Source organism: Acanthochromis polyacanthus, chromosome 2, assembly GCF_021347895.1.
Source record: "Acanthochromis polyacanthus isolate Apoly-LR-REF ecotype Palm Island chromosome 2, KAUST_Apoly_ChrSc, whole genome shotgun sequence".
Taxonomy (NCBI): domain Eukaryota; kingdom Metazoa; phylum Chordata; class Actinopteri; family Pomacentridae; genus Acanthochromis; species Acanthochromis polyacanthus.
Window position 1 is genome coordinate 24,004,816 of NC_067114.1, and position 23,187 is coordinate 24,028,002.

Consider the following 23,187-nt stretch of genomic DNA (forward strand, 5'->3'; position numbering starts at 1 on the left):
AAACAGATCTTTTTAATAATTTGTGAGCTTTAAACACATGTAGTTGACTAATAAGGCAACAAATCATCTTTTTTCTTCTTCTGAGTTCGTGTTCGGTCCCCAAACCCTTGCTGTCTTAAAGGTGAGGTGATTTAAAGGTGCTCTAAGAGGCTCAGTGTGGGGTCTGTATCAGTTACAGCCTTTAGAGTAAACACGATTGGTATTGATCTTTCAATCGAGATATCCACTCTGCTGTCTCCTGGAATCTATTCTAATTCAGTCACTGTGAAGACGAGTGCAATTGAGGAGATATCTGATACCTAAACACGCATCTACTGAAGCCATGTGTTTTGGAATCAAAGGATCAGTTGATTGATTAAGTGTGTCTGTATATTTTATGTAGTTCCAGGAAAAACATGCAATAACTGCAGTGTAAGATAAAAATCACTTCAGTTTTTTTCTCTTTTAAATCCGGCTGTCAAAGATATAAAACTCTACACATACACTACCAGTCAAAAGTTTGAACACACCTTCTCATTTCATGGTTTTATTTAATTATTTTATACAATGTAGATTAATGCTAAAGACATCAAAACTTTAAGAGAATGCATGTGGAATTATGTTCTAAATAGGAAAATGTTCATCTTCAGTGTTAATGTACAATGTATAATAATAACACTGAATAAGAAGGTGTGTTCAAACTTTTGACTGGTAGCTTATATTAACCTGTTCAGGTATTTTACTTTTATTATCTTATCAGTATTCCTAACATGTAACCTAAAATGTCTAAACCGTATTCACATTTGCTCTCTTTGCAGAGAGTTAGGCGTGGACTGCTGTGGACAACAAACACTTGCTGTTCCCTTCTACTGTAAATCCAAATCTATTGCAGTGGGGAGAAAGGCATAATTTACCCAGTCTCTGTGTCAAACAGTGACAGCATGTTTACTGTATACAAACAGTCAACATAAGACCCTTTTCTACTTGATTGCTTTGGATGCTTGAACAACTTTCACCGATGGATTTCTTTTTGACCATATCAGAAACTCTGACTCTGCATTCCACACATTGAACCCTGTTCACGATAACAGTCTGACCGCTCTGTTTTTAACCCCACTAACTGTACATAAAACACAGATTTCACATTACGGAACGCAGCAGTCCGCTTTAACCAGAAAAGATATAAGCATTATGTCTCTCTGAGTAAATGAGTAAACATTCAAGTATTTAAATCCAGTAAATATATGGATATGAAACCTCACTAATTAAGGTGCTTGTTTCATCTGTAAATAAAAATCAGGACTAGGAAGTTACGGTATGTGGCTCAAAAAATATGGCTGCCACATAATGCCCTTTGAAACTAACCGTTTCATCTGTTTCCACTCTTTGTGCTAAGCTAAGCTAACTGGCTGCTGAGACATGAGAGTGGTATCAATCTTCACATCTCACTCTCAGTAAGTGTCAAATTACTGTTTTTAAGAGTGCTGTGATATATTCCCACATAGAATCACATTCAAACTATGAGTCTTGTATTAATGGTGTTGCTGTACAACAACAATATGTAGTCTTTTGAAATGAGTTTCTCCTTAAAAAGCTAAAAAATACACTACACATATTAAAATTCCACTTGTCTGAAATGCATTAACTATCACAACGTAGGCAGAATTAGAGAGTTTTTTCAAATAATGTACGGACAATAAAATTGTCATTTTGTTTGTCTTTAAAGAAAAACAAGATTTTAAGATATAAACTGTGAAATAAATGACTTCCCAATGTGTGTATGTGTACTGCGGAGTTGTTTCTCCACAAAACAACCTCCATGGATGCAGTATCATGTTGATCTTGTGCAATGTAATCTCTAATTTCAGGCCAGCTCATCAAATCAGATCTCTCATTTTACTGGCGATCTGCTCCACACAGACATTGGATTTGGACCTGATGTCCTTCACAGATTCCTTTCTGTCTCTCTGTTTATCTCTCGCCTCTCCTGTTTTTGTCTCTGTCTTACTTTTTTTTTTCATTTCCACCTCTCTCACCTGCTTTCTTCACATTTCAGCCTGAGTCACTGAGCAGCTTTTCATTTCTGTTCCTTGCAGGCACAGAGTGAAGATAACAGTCCTCATAAATAAAAACCTTAATATCTGTGATCTTTCTTGATAAAACCTTTTTACACAAAAACATTACATTTTTTTTGCTTTTCCGATAAGAAAATTAGTTTCTGCCACATTTCTTCATCTTCTGAATCTTGTACATACATTTTGCATGCATGACTAAACAAATATTATCTGTTTGGGTAATGTAAATAACTAAACAGTAAATAAACTGAACTGGGAACCATGCCTGTTTAGCCGTTCACAGAAGTAAAAAAGCCAAATTCCATATTAACCTCCTACTGTCATGTTATAAACTGTATGTTTCATCCATGACAAAATCACACCAAATAACCTCATACAGAGGCTGGTGGGTGGATTTTGTTCCATTTTGACAGGCTAAGTATTTTCTATATTTGCAGTGTCTGTCAAACGGATAGATCCAGCTAATACACTACTGTTCAAAAGTGTGGGGTCACTTAGAAATGTCATTATTTCTGAAGTAAAAGCAGTTTGTTTTCAGTGAAGATAACATTAAATTAATCAGAAATACAGTCGAGACACTGTCAATGTGGTAAATGACTATTCTAGCTGGAAACGGCTGATTTTATTAGAATATCTCCATAGGGGTACAGAGGAACATTTCCAGCAAACATCACTCCTGTGTTCTAATGCTACATTCTGTTAGCTAATGGTGTTGAAAGGCTAACAGATGATTAGAAAACCCTTGTGAAACTATGTTAGCACATAAAAGTGTGATTTTTCATGGAAAACATGAAATTGTCTGGGTGACCCAAAACCTTTGAACAGGAGTGTAGATTTAACACAGAGACTAGTGTTGCTGCTCTGATTCAATTCTCTGCAATAAAATGTCAAATGACTTGTACAAGTTGTATCACTGATCATTCTGCGTCAGTGAGCAGACTGGTCTGTTTGTGTGTGATGTTTTTCTTTGCTCACAGCTATGACTGACAGCTTCAATACAGACAGGAACACTGAAGTCACTCCTGATAACTCACACATGCAATACTGAGCTGTGGAACATGATTGCTACTCCACAACGGTACAGGTCTGTGTTTATGTCTTCCAGTCACAGCAGCAGTGACTCATTTACATTTTGATAGCATTAAAGCCTCGGACCTCAACCCTGTAACTGTCTCTCACTTCATTTGTTTGAGGTCTCAGCTCCACAGCAGATGTGGAAGTCAGGTGGTGCATGGAGATACGCTCGGACGGTTCCTACTGTTGTATAAAATAAAGCTCATGTCACTCACCAGTCCCAAGAATGACTTATGGGTCGCATTTGCATGAGACAAGGACATACTACATCAATCACTGTGAGTGTTGCCGGAATAAAATGTTCAAGTTTAATAAATGAAAAGGTCTGTGATAAACAGTGGGCTCTTGTTTCCAGAAAAAAAGCATGCTTCAACGTGTTATGGCTTTTTTGCATCATTTCTAAATACGTAAAGGTGTTCTTCTCTAACACACTGTGCATTCTAAGAAGAGCACAGGCAAGAACCACAGGAGAAATTTCGGAGATACAGATCATACAAACGAGCCACAGTTCCTGTAGTGCTTTTGCTACTCTTAAATTAAGCTTCAACATTATCTATTAAATATATTTTAATTATTTGTGGTGGATGTGTTTTCAGATTTAACCCGTAAGTTTGTATTACACCTAAATTGATTTTTACTGTGTTGCTGAAGTTCATGCATTTCAAATGAGAATCCATGTATACGTATTCTAAGATTCTGCAAGGACTTTACAGCTGGGTATTAAGCTGATGAGCTAAAGAGGCTGACTGATTCAGTACAGCACAAGAAGAGCAAGATTTAAATCCTGCATTCCGAACATAAAAGAGTAAGACTCAGAGCTGCAGAGTAATAGCAGTGTGAGTGAGAGCTATTAAGGATCTGTAGGAGGAAAGTTCAAGAAAAGGACATAAGGCTTACAGACGGAAGCTGTAGGATTTACTCCACAAGTTATCTGACCTCCTTTTTACTTTCTGTTGTGTTTTAGAAATAAAACATCCCCTTGAATAAATGAGAAACACCAGCACAAGGGCCTGACAGCTGTCACAGGGCTTGGTCCTATAGACCCCATCAGAGCCAACGTCATCAACAAGCTGCATGCGCATCAAGGCAACGGAAGTACCTCTTCATATCATTTACCTGGCATTGTTCGCACCACACGGAGTAGCAAAACTAAAAGCCAACGCTGAACTGTCGGTATCATAATGTCAGGCTGTTGTGTTTTTGGTTGTACGAACCGAAATACTCAAGAGGGACATAAGTTCTACCAATGGGCTCTCAGCCGTTTCAGAGCAACCGAAGGCGGCTGTGGCTCCAGGCTATCAAGCCTGCGGATTGGACGGAGGATACCATCAACAATGCACGTGTGTGCTCTGTTGTGGCAAATAAAGTGAAATCAGTGCAAAATACACTGATGAGCTGTCGGTTCCCACACGATTAGAGCCACTAATAAAAGCCCTGTCGACTGTTGTGACAGGGGGACATAAAAAATAAAGTGGCTGGAATCGCCGCCATAAAGGTGCAGTTTGCTGTGTGTATGTAGTTCTCCACTTTGTTGATGATCACCCATGCCTCATACATCGTAGTCTTCTGCCCTTGCCTTTGGCTGGGTAGGATTTCAGACATCAAAACACAAAACTCTTTGTCATTGTCCTTGTATCTCACCTGTACGCACTAATTGCGTAATCATAGGCCTCCATAGATTTGTATGCTCGCAGCTTCTCTCTAGTGTACACTCTAGGTTTTTCAACTAAATACAAATAAATATCAGGCCACTGAATATTGGGCCACTTACTAACGTCATAGTCCCGTTCGGTAAGTGTACAGGGATCTGGAAGCCGCTTGCCATTTGTTAAAGTGATCTTTTTAAAGTATTTTTCGCAATCTTTTACTGATAATGCACCAGCATGGCTTGACAAGCCACTGCTAGCCACCTTACTTCCGTTGCCAGGGTGCGAGCGCAGCCCTCTTTATTTACCTACAGTAAATGGGTCTATTCTTCGTCAAAATGAAATAATCATGTTACTTTTCTGTAATCTGCCACACACGAGCAAGTACAGATTTTTTTTTTTTACCAAATGTCATATAGAAACATTTTAATCTAATTGCAATTTGTCTTTATTAGCTAAAACTTATATAAAAAAGGCTTCTATGTGTAAAAATAATTCCAAATTCTTAGCTAAATAATGTGCAGTCAGCACCTAATTAGCCTAGCTTAGAATAAAAGCTGAAAGCAATTAAGCAATTTCCAATCAGTGATCAAAAAAGTATTATAATTCTGATTCTGAAAGCTTGGTTCTGTCCAAAATTAACAAAATAACTCACTAATTACCACATTACAGAGAGTCCAGACTACCAGCCAAAACTTCAACTGCTAATGACCAAAAAATACAAACACACATAACGCCAATGAAAGTATAACATGATATTTTTTTTACATCTTTTTTGTTTGGAATAAACAGAAGAACATAATGCATCAGTGAACTATGCAGGTCTTTGCTGGTCTTTGTACAAACGGCACAGGTTAGCTGTTCCTCCTGTCGTTGTGCTGAGTTATGCAACTGTCCTCGCAGCTCCAGTTTCATAAATAATGCACAGACATGAGCGCGGTTACTATTTTTTCATCTGTCTATCAGTAAAAATGCACATTTCTTAAAATGTAAAGCTGCCCTTAGAATTTATAATATCACATAATATTTACCAATGTGCACTGAATGTTCTCGTAAATAAAAGCAAATATGACAGTGGAGAAAATATGTGCATTTATTAACCTAAAGAACTTGGTTGTGTGGTTGATGCTTAAATAAGCACCTTGAATATTGCTACAAGCTGCCAAATTTACACTGAACAGCGACACATAGTCTCAGTGCATGAATGATAGTAAACTATTTTTAGTTTTCTGTTGCCTAATTTCTCTCATTGTTTTAATTTAGTCAAAGACAAATGATAGTAAATGGTTTTATTAACAGATAGGTTAGGTTTTAACCCTTGTGTCGTCCTGCGGGTCAAAATTGACCCATTCTAAAGTTTGACAATGTGGAAAAAAAAAATCACAGTGAAACTTCTGATGTCCACATTTTTAACATTTTTGGGAAATTTGTGAAATTTTTTTGGTGTAAAAAAGAAATGTTAAAAATGCTTCTTAATAACATTGACCAAAAAAAAATCAACCAAAATCCAGCAAAATTCGCTGGATTTTGGTTGATTTTTTTGTCAGTGATCTTAAGAAAATATTAGAAGTTTTACTGATATATATGTAATCACTTTAAACATTTTTACTCATTTTTTTTTTGGAAGATTTTCACTCATTTTTTGAAAATATTTACAAGAATTTTTGCGCCAAATTTTTTATTTTTCAAAATAAAATTTTAAGGGACACTTTTAAGGAATTATTGGAATTTCCTTCCTGAAGGTTTTGCAAATTTTCAGAAATTTGGAGATTTTTTTGCTGAATTTTTGGATTTTTTTCAGACAAGGAAACAATATTTTTGTGCCTGTAAATGCGGACAACAGGAGGGCTAAAGAGGAAACAAGGTAAAGGACTAAATACCCTTTAACAGTTTTTCAGCTGGCACTGCACAGCAGTGAAACGTCTGAGATCCATATTTTAAAGATGTGCTTTTAGAGAGTATTTCAGTGTCGAATCAGACCAGGTCAAGTGTGGTTTGACACGTCTGACTGTTCTCCAACTTATTCAATTAGCGTAAGCTTCACTATAAGCCCTTAGAGCACAGAGGTCATGGAGTACCAGCACGTGTTTACAATTTCCTGCATTAGGGAACAGGTGCAGTGGGTTGTCAGATATAGAACCACTTTCACCATCCAGCAATATGTAATTATAGAAATATAACAACTGCAGACTTATAGTTTTGCAATCAATTAACTGCGAATGCTCAAAATGTAGTTGCTTTTCAGAATTTTGGCAACATGCTGAAATAAACCCAAAGACATATTTCTGATCGTATATTGGCAACAGTTGAAGCATTTTGACTCTCATCCATAATCAATGCTGCCTTACTGCTTCACTGCAGTCTATATAGAGCTCATTACTCTGGAGACATGCTAAGAGAGAGCAATAAAGAGCTTGTTGTTCACCACACAAAGAAGAGAAGCCACAACATGACACAATAGCTGCGTGCCTCTGTGTATTTTGCTGCTTTTCAACTCGACTCTGCGGTCTGGCATCATCAAGAGGAAACACGCTCTGCACTAACAAACCTCAGGACATTTTTTAACTTAGTAACAGTACAACTAATAAATGGCATTCTCATGACATTCTCTTCAAAGGTCAGATATCAGCCACTGTCAGTGAAAGGCCTTTGTTTGTGGAGCAGGCCACTGTGTAGGTCAGCCTCTGGTCTCGTTCTGTCCCTCACGGCTTTATCTCATTAAGACATGGTGGCCTGTCCAGAGGTTAGAGTGGGGCCGTGCCTCTGCAGCCACGGGGACTCTAACAGTAACTAGATGTCCAACATACAGGGCCATTTAATGCCATCAGCCTGCCAGGAATAACTTAAGGAGCTAACTTATTGGAAAACTTTTCTTGGACCACCAAGACACTATCCAACTAAGTCACTTAAACCCTGACACATAATTCAAAATCTTCTAGGATTTAGTTATTGTAATAGCAACTGCTAAAATGAATATTTATTATAAATGTTGTTTTTTTTCTGTCTCCATAAAATGGCCAGAGAACTACTTGATTTGAACAGAAAGAAAAATGCTTAGGATGACTATCAAAAAGTAAAGCCCCTGAATGATAAGCAGTAAAATAGACAGAACTGTGCAAAACTTTCATGCACTTTAGATGTTTAGACATTTATCCCTCATGCAATACCATCAGCGAGGTGTCTGACTGATCCCAGACTCAATCATTCGTTTAGTCAGAGTCTTAAATAAGTATTTCGACAAGAAAGAACAAGGACTCCTGCAACAGATGGTGCAACGTCACTGAGTCAGTCTGAGAACACAGACTGAATCCACACAAGAACCATTGCAACTAATGTAACATGCTTCCAACAACCTAAATGCCACAAAACCATGTGTACTAAGGAGAAGAATTAAGGTGATGTTTTAAAGTAAAATACTGTTTAGAGCTAGGTCTTTTATGTTAACTGCTCTTTGTGCTCAGTGTATATTTCGGAAAGCATTCTCACTTTGCAGCATTTTTTAAATAAGTGCTGTTTTTTTGGAAGTTACAGGGAATTTAATAAACCAAGTGACTGACTAACCAGGTGAATCAAAAAAAAAAACCACCCATAAAACAGGATTAAAGGAAAATAATGTGTAACCCAGAAGACTGCATCTCTAAAAATTGAAAGTGTCAAACTGGCCTGGCCTTCATATTGAAGATCAAACTGACATGTTTACAGAACCAGAAGTGTTTCACATGTGGCAGAAGAAGCTTACTTCAAAGGGTACAGCAAGCAAAGTTAAATCATGTGCAGGATTTCGCTTTTTATAGGTACAGTCTCTGAACTTCTTCATGACACATCGTACGAGGACAGCAACATCTAACTGTAAATGTCAACCAATGAAAATACCAAGACAATCATTGTTTGAGTGCACTCATTCCCATGTGTGTCACTGAATCGTTGGACTCACCTCCTCAACCAGAGCCAGCATGCGCCGAGTGCTCTCCAGAGACTGCAGGGAGAGAGAGCAAATGATTAGCTGAGAGTCCAGGACAAAGCAAGTGCAGACATACAGCAACCCTGTAATAAATCTCACTAAGATATCTCAGTGTGTTCATTTAGAAAACTGAGCTTTCAAAGTTCCAGTTGGTGAGAGGACAAAAGAGAACAAAGGACTGCTAATATGCAAGATTCAAATAGTGTAGACAGACAAGTGAATGATACTCAGACACATAATTAGCTCGAATTATTCCACTCCTCTCGTCTGATCCCATGATTAATTATGTGATTTCTATATTTTGTTTGCTAACTCTGAAGGGCCCAGTGGAACTCATGCATTTCTTAAACCAAACTTTGTCACTCCTAATCCTTATTTCACTCTTGGTAATCTCCTCATCTCCTGCTTCTCTTCTGCCCCCCCTGTTGCTCCATACGTCCATCTATCCCTGCCTTCCTTATTTCTTTTTTCCTCTACTCCCATCCCATCAATGGAGCCTCTTGGCCCTGCATTATCTCCTCATGAATGTTTAATAAGGCCATTTGAGCTGCTCTATTATTCTGCTGCACAGAATTATCTGCTCTTCCTGAGCTCCTCTCAACTCATTAAAAAGGGCAAAGTTCTTCCTTATCCAAAAAAAGCACTGTCTTGATGAAAGAGTCTTCGAGAAGCAACTGCTAAAACAAGGGATGGTCACATTAGAGCAGCTGTGTCTGTCAGTCTGCAGGGTTTGAAGATACATTTGTTGTGCTTTTGAGGACTGGACATTTTGATATGGCAAATTATAATTGGCATGTCATCGAAAAATCTTAGTTACTTTGGGCTACTTTTTGCCTCACACTTTTTCTGTTTTCTGTACTTCTTATTTTGCCAGTAAAACTAGGTTCTACCATCTATTAAAATATAGATTTATATCTGTAAAAATATACATGGTAAAGAATTACAGAGAAGATGAATAATAAATGCTGATAGATTTTTGAGCACAGGATAATACACAATCCCATCAAACTGTCCAACCTACTGAGGTACTGTTTCAGTGTGTACGTTAGTATTCTTCTGTACCTCATCGGCTATCTGGTCGGCGCGTGTCTGCAGGTCGGCCAGCTCATTGCGCATGTCCGCTTCGTCTGCCATGATGACTGTTGAACTTTGACCTCAACAAGGAAAACTGGAGGACAGAGAAGGAGAGAGAGGAAGACAGAGGCAGGTTAGTGCATCAACAGCTCCACAAAAGATGTATGATGAAAGATGCTTTGTGCAGCATGTGAGCTGGAGCACTTGAAGGAATCAGATTTTGGCGCATTAACCGGCATGTAGACTGAAAGTAGACGTGTATTAAAACAACCCACTGTGCTGCTTTAGTGGGAGTGTGTTGCGTCAGGGCCCAGCGCAATTCAGGACAGTTTAAATAACGAATTTGAATTATTATCAGGTGCCAAAGCAAACAACAGTCTACTGACAATGCTCTGACACAATATTTTATAACCGAACAGAGTTATAATAGCAGTTATTTTAGCTTTTGCTGCCATAACTGCAAGCAGAACAGTAAAAGTGTGGCAAACATTACAAAGGGACAGCAGCAGTCCCCTGCAAGGGCTGTGATTTCTTCACGCAGAGCTAAAGTTGCACTGAATACATGTCTACTGCCAAAATCACCATCAATCAATCAAACATTACAAACACTGTTTCCCTCTCTGCACATACACAGCCTTAAAAGCTCTATGAAAGTACAACTGTTGAGATAAAAAAAAAATTTTTTCTTTGTAAAGGTCATTCACTGCTACATGAACGGAAGGAACTATTTTTTTTTAAAGTTACCTCTATAGTAGCCTACTATTTCTTGGTCTCCAACACCCCCAAAGGTACTCCACTTTATTTTAAATCAATATAGTTACATGTCGCAAATGTAGCATTAAAGTGGGATTATACTATAAAGAGTTGATTTGGATGTTTGTATGACCATGTTAGAGATCAAATGCTCCAGTTGTTCTGCATTCTGTGGAAAGCTCTCTATCATAGGGAGACAGAGGAGAAACAATATCACAATGGCTCTTCATAGCAAGAGGCAACTTCAAACCCTGCATTCTTTCTCATCCCTGCACAACTCACCAGTGACAGCATGACACTGATGTGAAAGTTAAGACTTTAGGTTTGGGGGCGTTACAGGAGTAGTTGGACGAAGCCCCCATAGCCAAGTTCTGAAGTCATAAACAGTGTGAGAGGAGGATCCTAGAGCTGTTTGGCTAGCTGTCTACCTGAAAAGCAGTTCTGATCAACCATACTGGCAGCTTAAAAGCAGCACAGCTCTGATCCTTCATTCAGTTGATCCACAGTGCTTTACAGACAACAGATGGTGCCACCCAGGTCTCAGTCGCATGAAGAAACAAACAGATACTAACCTATTAGATACGGGGCTATGTTCATGCTACATACCAGGGAGTATGGACACGTCATCTCAGTCTCTCTTGTTATTTTCCACTCTGCTATCCCAGCAACAGCGTGCAATGTCGTCCACTTTGTTACCACAAGACTCCACACTCTGCACTGTCGCGCTATTTTCATGACCTCTGAGGACTTCAATCATGTGACACTGGACGAGATGCTTCCTGCTTTCACTCAGTTTGTGGACCACTGTTTCAGAGGAGACTGGACCAGGTGTATACCATTGTTAAAGAGGCCATCTCTGCAACCTTTGAGACGGTGATCCAATAAGACAATGTCCCTCCACAAAATCGCTTTCAATTCAGCAATTGGGATGTCTTTCTATTGCCAAATGCCAAGGACATACACTGAGGACATCCACTTCTATGTGTACACCTCCGCTCCAGTCAAAACTGTTTATCAGACAACAAGCCAAGGACAACACCAATGACATCAAAGAAGAGCTTAAAGGAGACAAGAAAGAAGATCCATGCATTTTCCTGATGGAGGTCAATAAAGATTTTGATGCTGGTACAGCACCATTACACCTGGTATTAACATAAATGAAAACACAAGACAACACACACAGATTCAATGAGACTGCATTGGAGGTGGTCAGGATTACATTGTGATTGGATGCCAGGGACACAACTTTGTTTTGCACCGACAGGAAAACACAGAGCTCATACGACAGCATTGTCTTCCTACAGATGGAACTGGGTATATTTTTGACGAGCTACTTTACAAATTTGCACATTGAGCTCCGGTCAAACTGGAGCCACAATCAAATTAACAAGACACATTTTATTTCTAGATGTAAATGCAAAGACCAACGTATTTCCATGTCAGTGTCCAGCCACAGATCACACGCACAATACCAGGTGTAAGAAAGGAAACGGTCACAGTACAGTAGTCTCTCTCTAATATATCCTCAGACAGCCAAGTGTCTGGTCAAAGTGTCCTTCTGGATGCAGAAAATACAGTTACATGTAAATAAACTGCTACAGGTCTTTAGAAATGGAGGATATGTTCTGCTTTCTAAAACAAAGATGCTAGTTGAGTTTAAATCAAACACAAAAATTCTAAACTAATGCGCAGTTTACTACTTCGAACAGCATGGATGAATACATTCATGCACAACAACACTTAACCGTATATTAGACTCAGTCACAGAAACATTGCTTCTACTGAGTTCAGCCCTCCACCCTGCGAACCCTGAACCTCCTCCTCAGGAATCAGCAGTGAATCAAGATGAACGAGGGCGGAGCACCGTCTCTGTAGTTAGCAGAGAAAGTGTCAGGACAGAGACAGGGGTCTATTTTTATTCCCAGACAGTATTTCATACAGCCACACACAGTAGCTGGAAGCATGGTCCATGAAAAATGTATACGGCTGTTACAGTGCAGTCTGACAGAGCGACAGCCTGCTGCTGCTGCTGCTGGCCAGGACCAAAGTGACGAGGACCGAGGAGACACAGCAAACCAGCTCAGACTCTGTTTCCTTCACTTCTTCTCTGCTTTTCTCACTCTGTTGCTTCCTCTCTGAATAATTAAGCCTTTAATGAGACAAATAATCTGATCGGGTCCAATCAGATCTCATTTGTGCGTCCAATGCCTTTTTGTTTCTATTGTACAAATCATATTGAGGAGGTTTTGTTCTAATGTGAATTGTCGCTGATATAAATTTAACCACCCAGCAGCTTTCAGCTCTGGGATCATTAAAGCTTTATGTAATCTAATCTACTGAAACATACAGTGTAGCAATGGGACCAGGGGACCACTGGCTTTTGGAGTCAATCAGGCACTGTGGTGGACAATTTTATTAGCCTGCCGCAGCAAAATAACTTTCAAAAAAGGGGGTTTAAATGATTCAAAGTGGAACATTTTTGTCCTACGAAGCAGTAATGTTTCAGGCTCAAAGTAAGCTGCTGTAAGCTGTCATCAGTTAGACGCCCTGTGATGATGTAGAAATCTTCAATTCATGACAAACAGCAAAAACTGACTGTACATTTTGATATATGCTACATTATGAGAGCTAAAAAGTGTTTTTTTTCTCTTCATCTGCTGCATCCATCAATCAGTCTCATGAGATTTCTGAGGTGAACAGACACAAGGTCAGTTAGAGCCTCAGTGGGATGTTTGATAAAGTGTCTCGTTGTTCTGCTCCGTCTGTCTGTCTGTCTGTTTGTCTGTCTGTCTGTCTGTCTGTCTGTCTTTCTAACTGTCTGTCTGTCTGTCTGTCTGTCGGACTCAGCCTCCATCCCTGTGGAGTCGTCACGGCGGTTAATAATTGAACATGTGCTTGGAAAAGAGATGGAGGGGGAAAAAAAACTGCCTTTTCATAGTGCTTGTCTCCATCGTTCACGCTCTCTCTCTCTCTGCATGTGTGTGTGTGTGTGTGTGTGTGTGTGTGTGTGTGTGCTTTGTCTGCTATGTCTGGTGCGCAGTCGCACTTTGAAATATTAATGTCGACATTTTACATGTTATCCATTTGGCTGATGCTGTAATCCAGAGCCGCAAACAATGAGTGAAACAGCAAAAGAAGCGTGAGTTTTGTTGATCAACAACATTACAGTTGAACCAAGTGATTATGTTATAAAAGCAAAAACCTGGATAGCTAAAAACCGATATGAAGTGAGAAATCTGCCATGTTTTAGGTGAGATGAAAACATTTACCAGCAATTTAACAAGGAAAGACTTTTTTAAATTGTAAAGAACTGCTCAGGGATAGATTTATCCTCACATCTCTGCTCCTTCATAAAAATGGATCTGAAGTTTCCAAATGGCAAAGAACCAAGAATCATCTGACTCTATTTGTTGACAGTGTTGCTGTGGTGGTTCATAATGTACAGAATAAAACAACCTGTACTCCTTGTGTACCGAAATGAAACATGTCTGAGTACATTTACAAACCTTTACAGCAGCAACTAAAACTGAACTGAACTAAACACTGGGTCACAGCATTGTCAGTACCGTTCAGACATGCACTCTTTTCCTCCTACTCCTCACTACATTCGTCTTCCCAGTGTAATCTTCTGCTGTGTAATCAATCAGCCATTGATTGCTGATCTCTTTGCAGTGGAGCTGCCTGTTTTCTCACACATATACAGTAGCTCAGCTTCTTTCTTTTTTCCTGTGATCGTGATCGTAGCCACTCTTTCTGCTCGTCTTTGTCACTCATTCATCTCTCTCTCAGTCTATCAAATTTACAATCAACAATCCAACTCTTCTGTTACTCAGTCTGAATTCATTTTGTGCTTGGATGTTGGCGTGATGTTGTCCAGTCCTCATCATATAGAAGTATTTGAAGAGTCTGCTTCCAGTACTTCTTCCAGATAATTAACAGTCACTTGTGACCCTAAAACGGCTGATGCATCCCATCACCCAGACTTTGCATTCACACTTCTAGGTTAAGGTAGACCTAGCTTGGGAAGCCATAGTAACCCTACTAGACATCCTTTTGTTAGTTGTTGTTTAGCTCAATTTTCTTCCTTATTAGACTGAGAACCAGAAGCACATGGTGTTATCAAAGGATATAATTTTGGTTCAATATCAAGACAATTTTGTAGTGTATGTATCTCAGAAAACAAAAAATACCAATTAATTCTTTGGGAAAAGATTCTCATATCATTATGAGAGATTTAATTGGCAGTGACCTTCTGTCAGAATGAAACAGTTACAGATACTAGGATGATTAGTGTGTAGCACATATTGTACGGCTTTAATACACCAAATGGATTGAGAACACACCATTAGAGTCAACACCCATACTGGCCACTCTGTGACACTCTTCTTAAATACAGCCGTGCTGTGAGCTTAATGCAAATGTCAGCATGCTGACATGTTCATAATGGCAGTGACAGGACCATCCATCCATCCATCCATCCATTCTCTATACACCGCTTTATCCTCACAGGGTCACGAGGGGTGCTGGAGCCTATCCCAGCTGTCCAGGGGACACCCTGGACAGGTCACCACTCTGTCACAGGGCTACACATACAGACAAACAAGCACACTCACATTCACACCTACGGACAATTTAGAGTAACCAATTAACCTCAGCATATTTTTGGACTGTGGGAGGAAGCCGGAGTACCCGGAGAAAACCCACGCATGCACAGGGAAGTGACAAGACCATAAAAGTTATTATAATTTATTTTGAGGGCTGCTGATTTTCATGACAGTCCACCTAATTTGTTGAAATAATTTCATCTGGATGAAAGTGGCAGACTGACCAACCACCATTGCCATCCGTGTAGTGGCTCAAAAGTCGAAAAGAACTCATTGATAATATCTGCTCAAACAACCACAACTGTCTCATACCTATATATAAATATAAGCATACAAAGTTCCCCAAAGTAAAGGTTATCTGTGTTACATGAATATCAAAGTTATGTCGTCAGTCAAGTAGCTGCTATCGTCCTTAGGATTCATCCTCTGTGATCCTCTAATGATATTTCTGCCCAGACCAAAGGCATCCAGTCAAATAACTATCACAGTCCTGTAAACACATTGTTTGCATAAATAAGTTCCATTTAATCACTGCAGTCCTGCTTTATTGTCCTTCTTGCTTACTTTGTGAGCTACAGTCACTGAAGCAGAAAGTTAGGAGCTAGCTTACATGTCAGCTTGGCTAGATGCTGTATGTTTCAGCACAGAGCCCACAACAGCTACAATGTCCCAGTGACCCAGATTTACAGAGAAATATATTGATTATAACCTCTGAAATTACTTAATTTACACCCAAAGGTGCACCCTGTAAGGCCTTTCCACTGCAGGAATTTGCAGGGCGACCAAAACCTTTGTGCATTTCCAAACTGCAGGAGCCGCCCCTGGTGAACCTCTGTCAGGACATTTTTGGTGGAGACAGAAGTACCTACTTTGGAGCGACCATGAAAATAACTGCTGTGTCGGTCTGGAGGCTGAGTGGCTAAACTCAGAGGACAACAACAAAAACAAGCTCCATGGGAGTGGGCAGTTAAACTTTGGTGCTAGTGATCAAAACAGAAACGTCCCTGGGTACTATGTACTAACCAGAAGGATGGAGCCAACAAATGAAGTTGAAAAGATTAAATGTTTTTTTATAATGCAAAAGAAAAACAAGACAAATCTGCCACAAGGATACATTTCGCTGTTACTGATACTGGTAAAGATGTAAAAGAATTGGACTTGCTAAATGTAAATAGGCAATGCAACGGGCACGAATCTGCCAGGTGTTGCCTCAACAGATCTGAAGAGGCATCTGCTCATTTCTCCCAGGACAAAGTAAACTCTGATTCAAAGATGAAGCATTTTACTCTCACTCCTTAAACAAGAGACTTCAGAAATGTATGAAATGTGCACGTAATGTCCCAGAACAAGTCATTTTTTTGGGATATAATTGTAATTTTGTCACATTCAGTGGGGTAATAAGTAGGCAAAACACTAGTATTATACTCTGTAGTAATAATTCCCTGCTCAATAAGAGATGACACAAAATCAATAGAAAGCCACTTTGTGTTTTTTTTTTTCCAGATATCTCACTCATTTAATGTGAACTGATTTTAATATTCAACAAAAACAGTACAAAGACGGACCAACTAATGGCTACAGAAGCACCTTGCGGGTCTATATGACTTATTATGATACTATTATCATTCACTATGGATTTTTTTTAAAGTTAATCTATTTCCAGTCAGCTTTTTGATTGTTTAACTTCGCACCGTAGATGAAATGACACCTCTTCACTTCGTCTCATTTTTGTCCCCGCCCTTCCCCCCATGTGCATCCATCTCCCTCTGAAAGTCACTTCCTATTTAACATGCTTGTCATGTTTCATGGAAACCCACACACACCTACAGTATAGCTAACATAACACGAGGTCCGGCCGTCCCATCCCCCACCTGTCGCCATGCTTCCCGTCACTCGTCTTGACTGACAGCTGCTGTAAGGCCTGAACTGCCAGGCTCAGCCCATGGAGAGATTAAAGTCAGCGGGGAAAGAGGATTTGGTCTCCACTGTTTTCTCTGCTCTTTCTCTCTCTCACACACACACATACACTCTCTCTCATCCGACTCTATCTCCTCTGGCTTGCTTTCTTTGTTTCCTTTCCTTCCCCCTCTCTGTCTATAAATGTATACAGCGTACGTCCAGGAAATAGACATATTATGAAGGATAAAAGTGTGTTCTTCTCCTTTGTAGCAGACTGACGTAACACAGCAGTGATTCAGTACAGCTGGTGTCAGTTCTTAATACAATTTCCCACCGAGGAAAAACAACTGGGTAGTTTGCAGAATGAGCAACAAATCAAGTGTGATGGGCGAACTCAAATGGAGACAGTGAAAGGGCACCAGTGAATTATTGATTGAAATAATAATAGCATTAATCCTAAAAGCTGTTGAAGGTGGATGTGAAAACAGGATGAGAGAAGGTTTGATAAGAACCAGGACGTGACCCCGATGAGCAAACCAGGCAAAAACCTGAACACTAAAGCATTCTCACCAGCTACTGGGACACAACCGCCTTGGAAACTGTCGCTGTGGTATTTGAGAAGCAGAGTTAATCCTCTTCTGTCTCAGTGAACAGTGAAAGTCCAGTTGCTAATTTACGGACTCCTATATGTCATTCTGTCTTTCTTTTCCTTTTGTTGGGTAAATACCCTACAATTTGTGTCTTTGGGTGCTCTTGTGTGTCACTATTTTCCTCCCACCTTGTCTGCTACATCCACCATCGCATCTCTTTCTTCTCCGTCTCCAGATACGCTACCAGCTCATGACACGTTGTGACGATGTGTGTATGAAGACGGCACAGCAGAACAGAGCAGCATACGGTTGGGGCACAAAGCTCCAGAAGGGAAATGGATTACTTCTGTCATGATTAACACGCAGCTATACAGCCCCAATTGGGGAAGAATCCGACGACAGGCTATTTCAGGCAACAAAATGAAATCCAGTTACAGTACACAAATGGAAAATCCTACTGCAAAATCCCGAAAACACAGAAAACACTCCCGAAACATCAGCGTGTGTTACTATGAAATACACAACGTAAATATGTTTCAGTAATGAAAGAAAAGGGCCGTGTTACCAGACTGATGTCTTGACAGCACTCCTCTGTTTGATCACATTCATATAGCATATACAGGGTGTTTCTTCAGTGTATTAATGCTTCAGTGTAATGTGCCAGACATGCAGCGTGTGGGACTCAGCAGCAGTAGAGGATGTAGAGAAAAATGCTTTTTGATTTGAGGGAAGGAGCAGATGGTTTGAGTTCTTTAAGCTTTTGTGTACATCTAATTGTACAATTCAGGATGAGATCCCTATAAAGCCTTTAATCAACTCAAGCATTAGATTAGCTTCTCTGACAAATTAGTAACGATTATTAAGGATGTTTTTACTTTGATATGTTTTGACTGCATCTGCATGTCAAGGTAAAAACATCCCAATCAATCCTTATTAATCAATCAGTTAAAAAGACAGACTAATCGAATGTAAAAGACAACAAAATGAACATAATCAATCTTCAACTGAGGCATTTTGAGTTATGATATCTTGCTAATATCTGATCTTAAAATGCTGTTTTATCAACAGGATACAAATGTCACACGTACACACACTAGGGTGCGCTGATCCGTCATTCTAAATGCATGCCGCTATAACAGCATCACTGGTCTGACCTTTCAGGCATCAGAAAAAGACAATAAATGTGCACACTGTGTTTCAAAGAAATCCCTCACAGAGGAAAGCAACCAAAATATTTCAGCACCATGAACCCAATCAGATATTTGTTACTGCTCAGAGAAATAATCTTTCTTTCTTGTTTTACTTCTTGTTGTGCACTTTGCTAAGTGTACAAAAAAACAACAATATCTTGCCTACTGTCATTTTTGTTACAGTTCTTATAGTCTAAAGTTGGAGTAGAGTGCATTTTATTCACTGTATTCCGTAGATAAGCTTTATTTGTTCAATTCTAAACTGTTCCTGACAGCCAAGCATTGGGCTGCTTGTAGTCTAAGTTGTGGCATAGATTTCACATGTTGCCTGTAAATGAACAAGGTTTTGTCAATTCATGATACTTTCATATGTCATCAGTTGAATACTTGATATACCGTGTTGCTAGGGTTAGTTAAATAAATATGCTACATAATAAATGGAAGGTAAAACAATTTGTATCAACTGATTCTGCTTTCAGCAAAGGTAGATCAGCCCCAGAAATCCTGATCAAAGCACCGTTGCATACAAGGTCCAAATTACCTTCGCTGAACTTAAACTGACTGACCCAAATCTAACAATCCCCTTATCTACACCCACCCAAACCCACAAGAAGTATTTTCTTCAGGTTCTTTGACATCTACTTAAAGAAGAGGAAGTAAACTCAAGTCGTGATACATCTGAGAGACATTAAATCTCCTCTGTGAGAAATTAAGTAAAATCCTATTTATGCAGCCTGGATAAAGGACAAATGCATATGAATACATGTAAAACGTGTATTCCACTACAGCAGGACTACTAGAGGAGAGATGCAGGATTAAAAACATGAAGAGACTCTTGTTGAGCATCCTGCACTCTAACAGTGTGTCAGTCTGTGGTGATAAACAGCCTCCACTCTGAAGCAAAAAGACTGCTATCAATCAAGCCCCGTGTTCACTTGAGATCAACAATGTTTGTGAAGGAAATAGGACATGAGGACACTGTGGCTGCACTGAATCTCACAGTCAGAGAAACCAGGTCAGCTTGTCAGTTGTTTAGCTCCGTGTTTCTCACGGGCTTATAGAAGCACTAACCTAAATCTGGGAGATTTTTCTGATAGATTTTCTCTCTCTTTCATGTATTTGTGTTGCGGTGGGCAATGGTGGGCACAGTGTAATTACAAATTAGCATTGCTATTTCTGCAACGTTCCTTTTGTTTGCGTAATTGCGAGGAAAACTGACTGCGCAGAATTGAATGACTTGAATGTGAACCCTGGGTAGCCGCTGGGTTTCTGAAAAGGTTACAGTTCAGGCCTGCAGAGAGAGCATGAATGGAGGAGAAGATAACGGAGGTTGAGAAAGATATCAACGCAGTGAGAACATTTTGTTCTCATTCTTACACAACTCTTACTTCAGTAGCAGTGCATGAAAATCCTGAATGTAAGAGAGGTGACATTAGTAATTATGAATAAAGGCAGAGCAGAAACGTCTGTGAGGGACATTTGACATCTTCCTATTCCCTCACTCCCTCCTCTATTTGAACCAGACTTAATCCCCCTTCCATCTTTCCCACCTTTCCACTTAATTTCTTCCTGGAACCAGAAAATTAGACTGCTGCTAAAACATTATTGCAATAACTGCACAATAGCTTGAAAATAATGATAATAATCTGTAGCTATAGCACAGTCATGCTACCAGCTCTTGCCTTGTTTAAAGTGCCACACTCTAAACAACTCTGTGTGTGTGTGTGTGTGTGTGTGTGTGTGTGTGTGTGTGTGTGTGTGTGTGTGTGTGTGTGTGTGTGCGTGCATGTATGTGTGTGTGTGTGTGCGTGTGTCTGCAGGGCTGGGAGGGTCCAACATCTCAACACATCAAAGCAGAACCATGTTTCATTATTCACCGGATAGAGCAGGTCAACATTACTAATGCAACAGCAGTGTGTATGTGAGTGTGTGGCATGTGGCGGTTTGTGTGCTGTTTTATATCATCTTGAGTGTGTGTGTTAAGGTCTGCATGACAGCATGAGGCATGCAGCACATTGTGTATGTTTACAGATGCATGTATGGCCGTTTTATATGTTATATATCTTATATTATTCTAACCTGCATAGATTTCAAATGGTAAATCGTTAAGATGTGAAAAACTGGAAATGGGGCACAAGTACCAGTCATAGTTTGGGGTCACTTAGAAATGTCCTGAAAGAGAAGCATTTTTTAAAAAATGAAAATCACATTAAATTAATCAGAAATCCAGTGTAGGCATTGTTAATGTGCTAAATGATTATTCTAGCTGAAAATGGCTGACTTTTAATGGAATATCTACACAGGGGTACAGAGGAACATTTCCAGCAATCATCACTCCTGTGTTCTAATGCTACATTGTGTTAGCTCATCGTGTTGAAAGGCTAATTGCTGATTAGAAAACCCTTGTCCAATTATGTTAGCTCATGAATAAAAGTATGAGATCTCACGGAAAACATGAAATTTCCCGGGTGACCCCAAACCTTTGAACGGTCGTGTATTTCAGCGTGGGCAATGCAAACAGTGTGGAATGCTTTATGTCCAGGTCATCACAGACAGGATTTAATTCGTTCAATGAATCAGTCCTTAGTTGAACTGATGCCGTTGTCCCAGTCATGACTACATCTGCAAGCAGGTACACCAGGTAAAAAGTCCCCACAAGGCTCACCATCAACACAAAATTCACAAGTGTCTCAGTGTACAGCGAGTGCATGTCTTTCTGCTTTATGCTGCTGTCACTATACTTTGATACATCATATACACACACACGAAAAGCTGTGTCACCCTGAAAGAACACTCCTACTGCTGGCAGAGAGGCTGACCCCTTCACACACACACACACACACACACACACACACACATGCTCACATGCTGTTGCGTATGATCTCTTATATTCACTAATGGCTCGCGATGTCGACCTGGTCAGGGCTAAGCTGAGCAATATGAAAACCCTTCTATAGAGGCTCGGGAGGCTGCTGACACTTTATATATTGCATCATCCATTCTCAGACAACCTTCATACTACATCAGGTGCTTAAACGTAATGGTGAAGCTTCGGGAGTTTTGCAGTTTATCACGTTCTGCATGTAACCCTGGGTTAAACACACTTTTAGTTAAGAATTTAAAATTCCCACCCCTTTTTCAAGTCCCTGAATGCATCACATTCACCTGAGTGATCACCTGGCTTCTCCAGCCAATCCCATGTTTTGGAGGGAATATATATGCTGCCTCACTTCCTCTCCAGTCAGTTGTGTGGGGAGAGGAGCTGAGGAAGCAGCTGTACAGGTCAGTTCCCAAACAAACACAGTCAAAAAGAAACATTTTGGTTTAAACTAATACATAAAATGCCAAATTACAGAGCTTTACTCTGGGATGTGAGGATTGGTGGGACCCAATGCCATTTTGTGCAAATCTGATCATTGGAATTGGTGAGTGTGAATTGTTTGATGTCTTGTTTTGTGTGAACAATGAGTTAGCTCTGCTGGGCCATGCGGTAGCATTAGCAGCTAATGCTAACATGCTAACCCAGGTGTCCTAGGCCTTAGGCCAAGATCTATTATAGATTTCTATGTGTTTAGCCTATTGTTCTTAAATGCTAACATTAGTTTAGCATTTAGCATTTTTCAGACTTTTGGTTTTTGAGTCTGTTTTATTGGAATGAATTTATTTGAATGAATTGAATAAATACACCATGGTATTAGTGATTTTAAAAGGTTTGGATAGTGTACACTAAGTTATGGAACTTGAACTCTGGTTTTATGAGTTTTCATTTTGGCCTTGTTTTACAGGCCAGGTACCTTTACCCTTTATGGGTTAATTCGATGGCGAGCTAGTGATCCACGGCCAGGAGCCAGAAGAACCCTCAGTCCGTCTCTGTAACACCTGTCGGGTAGGAGGCTGGTGCAGCCTGCTCTCTCCCTCCCCTTACTCACCTTCCATTTGCCCCGCTCCACTACTCACCTTTCTTTGGACAATTGCGCTTTTTCCATAATCCCCGAAACTTAATAACAATTACTGAACATTTTGCGGTGCCTAAATGGACTGTCGTGTGTAACTGGAAAAACTACAACAAAAGGACTTTGGGTTTTGGTTTGTTCATTTTAAGTTGAACATTTGGAATTAGTGCGTGTATTTTTAATGTAAATATTCACTGTACAATTGGGTTATTCTTTTTGTTTCTGTTATCAACTATTCACCTTAATATATGGTACCATCACTTTAAAACTTACTTTGTGTCTTGTATTTACTGTTTTCCGCTCTCCAGTAGCCGTTCTTAGATCTTCTGAACACTAGTCCAATTCTTGTGTTAATGTATTATTTAGTTACCCTATACGACCAGGTGTTG

General features: G+C 39.7%; 1 protein-coding gene across 1 annotated transcript in view; it reads right to left on the reverse strand.

Moving 5' to 3' along the window:
* LOC110966481 (synaptosomal-associated protein 25-A-like) overlaps nucleotides 1–23,187 on the reverse strand; it is a 58,756-nt gene that overhangs the window by 20,755 nt on the left and 14,814 nt on the right. Inside the window, exons 2-3 of the mRNA XM_022215855.2 lie at nucleotides 9,798–9,903; nucleotides 8,709–8,750 (exon numbers count right to left, since the gene is read on the reverse strand). Coding sequence (XP_022071547.1) covers nucleotides 8,709–8,750; nucleotides 9,798–9,869 — 114 coding nt within the window. The 5' untranslated portion in view covers nucleotides 9,870–9,903. The remainder of the gene's footprint in view (nucleotides 1–8,708; nucleotides 8,751–9,797; nucleotides 9,904–23,187) is intronic.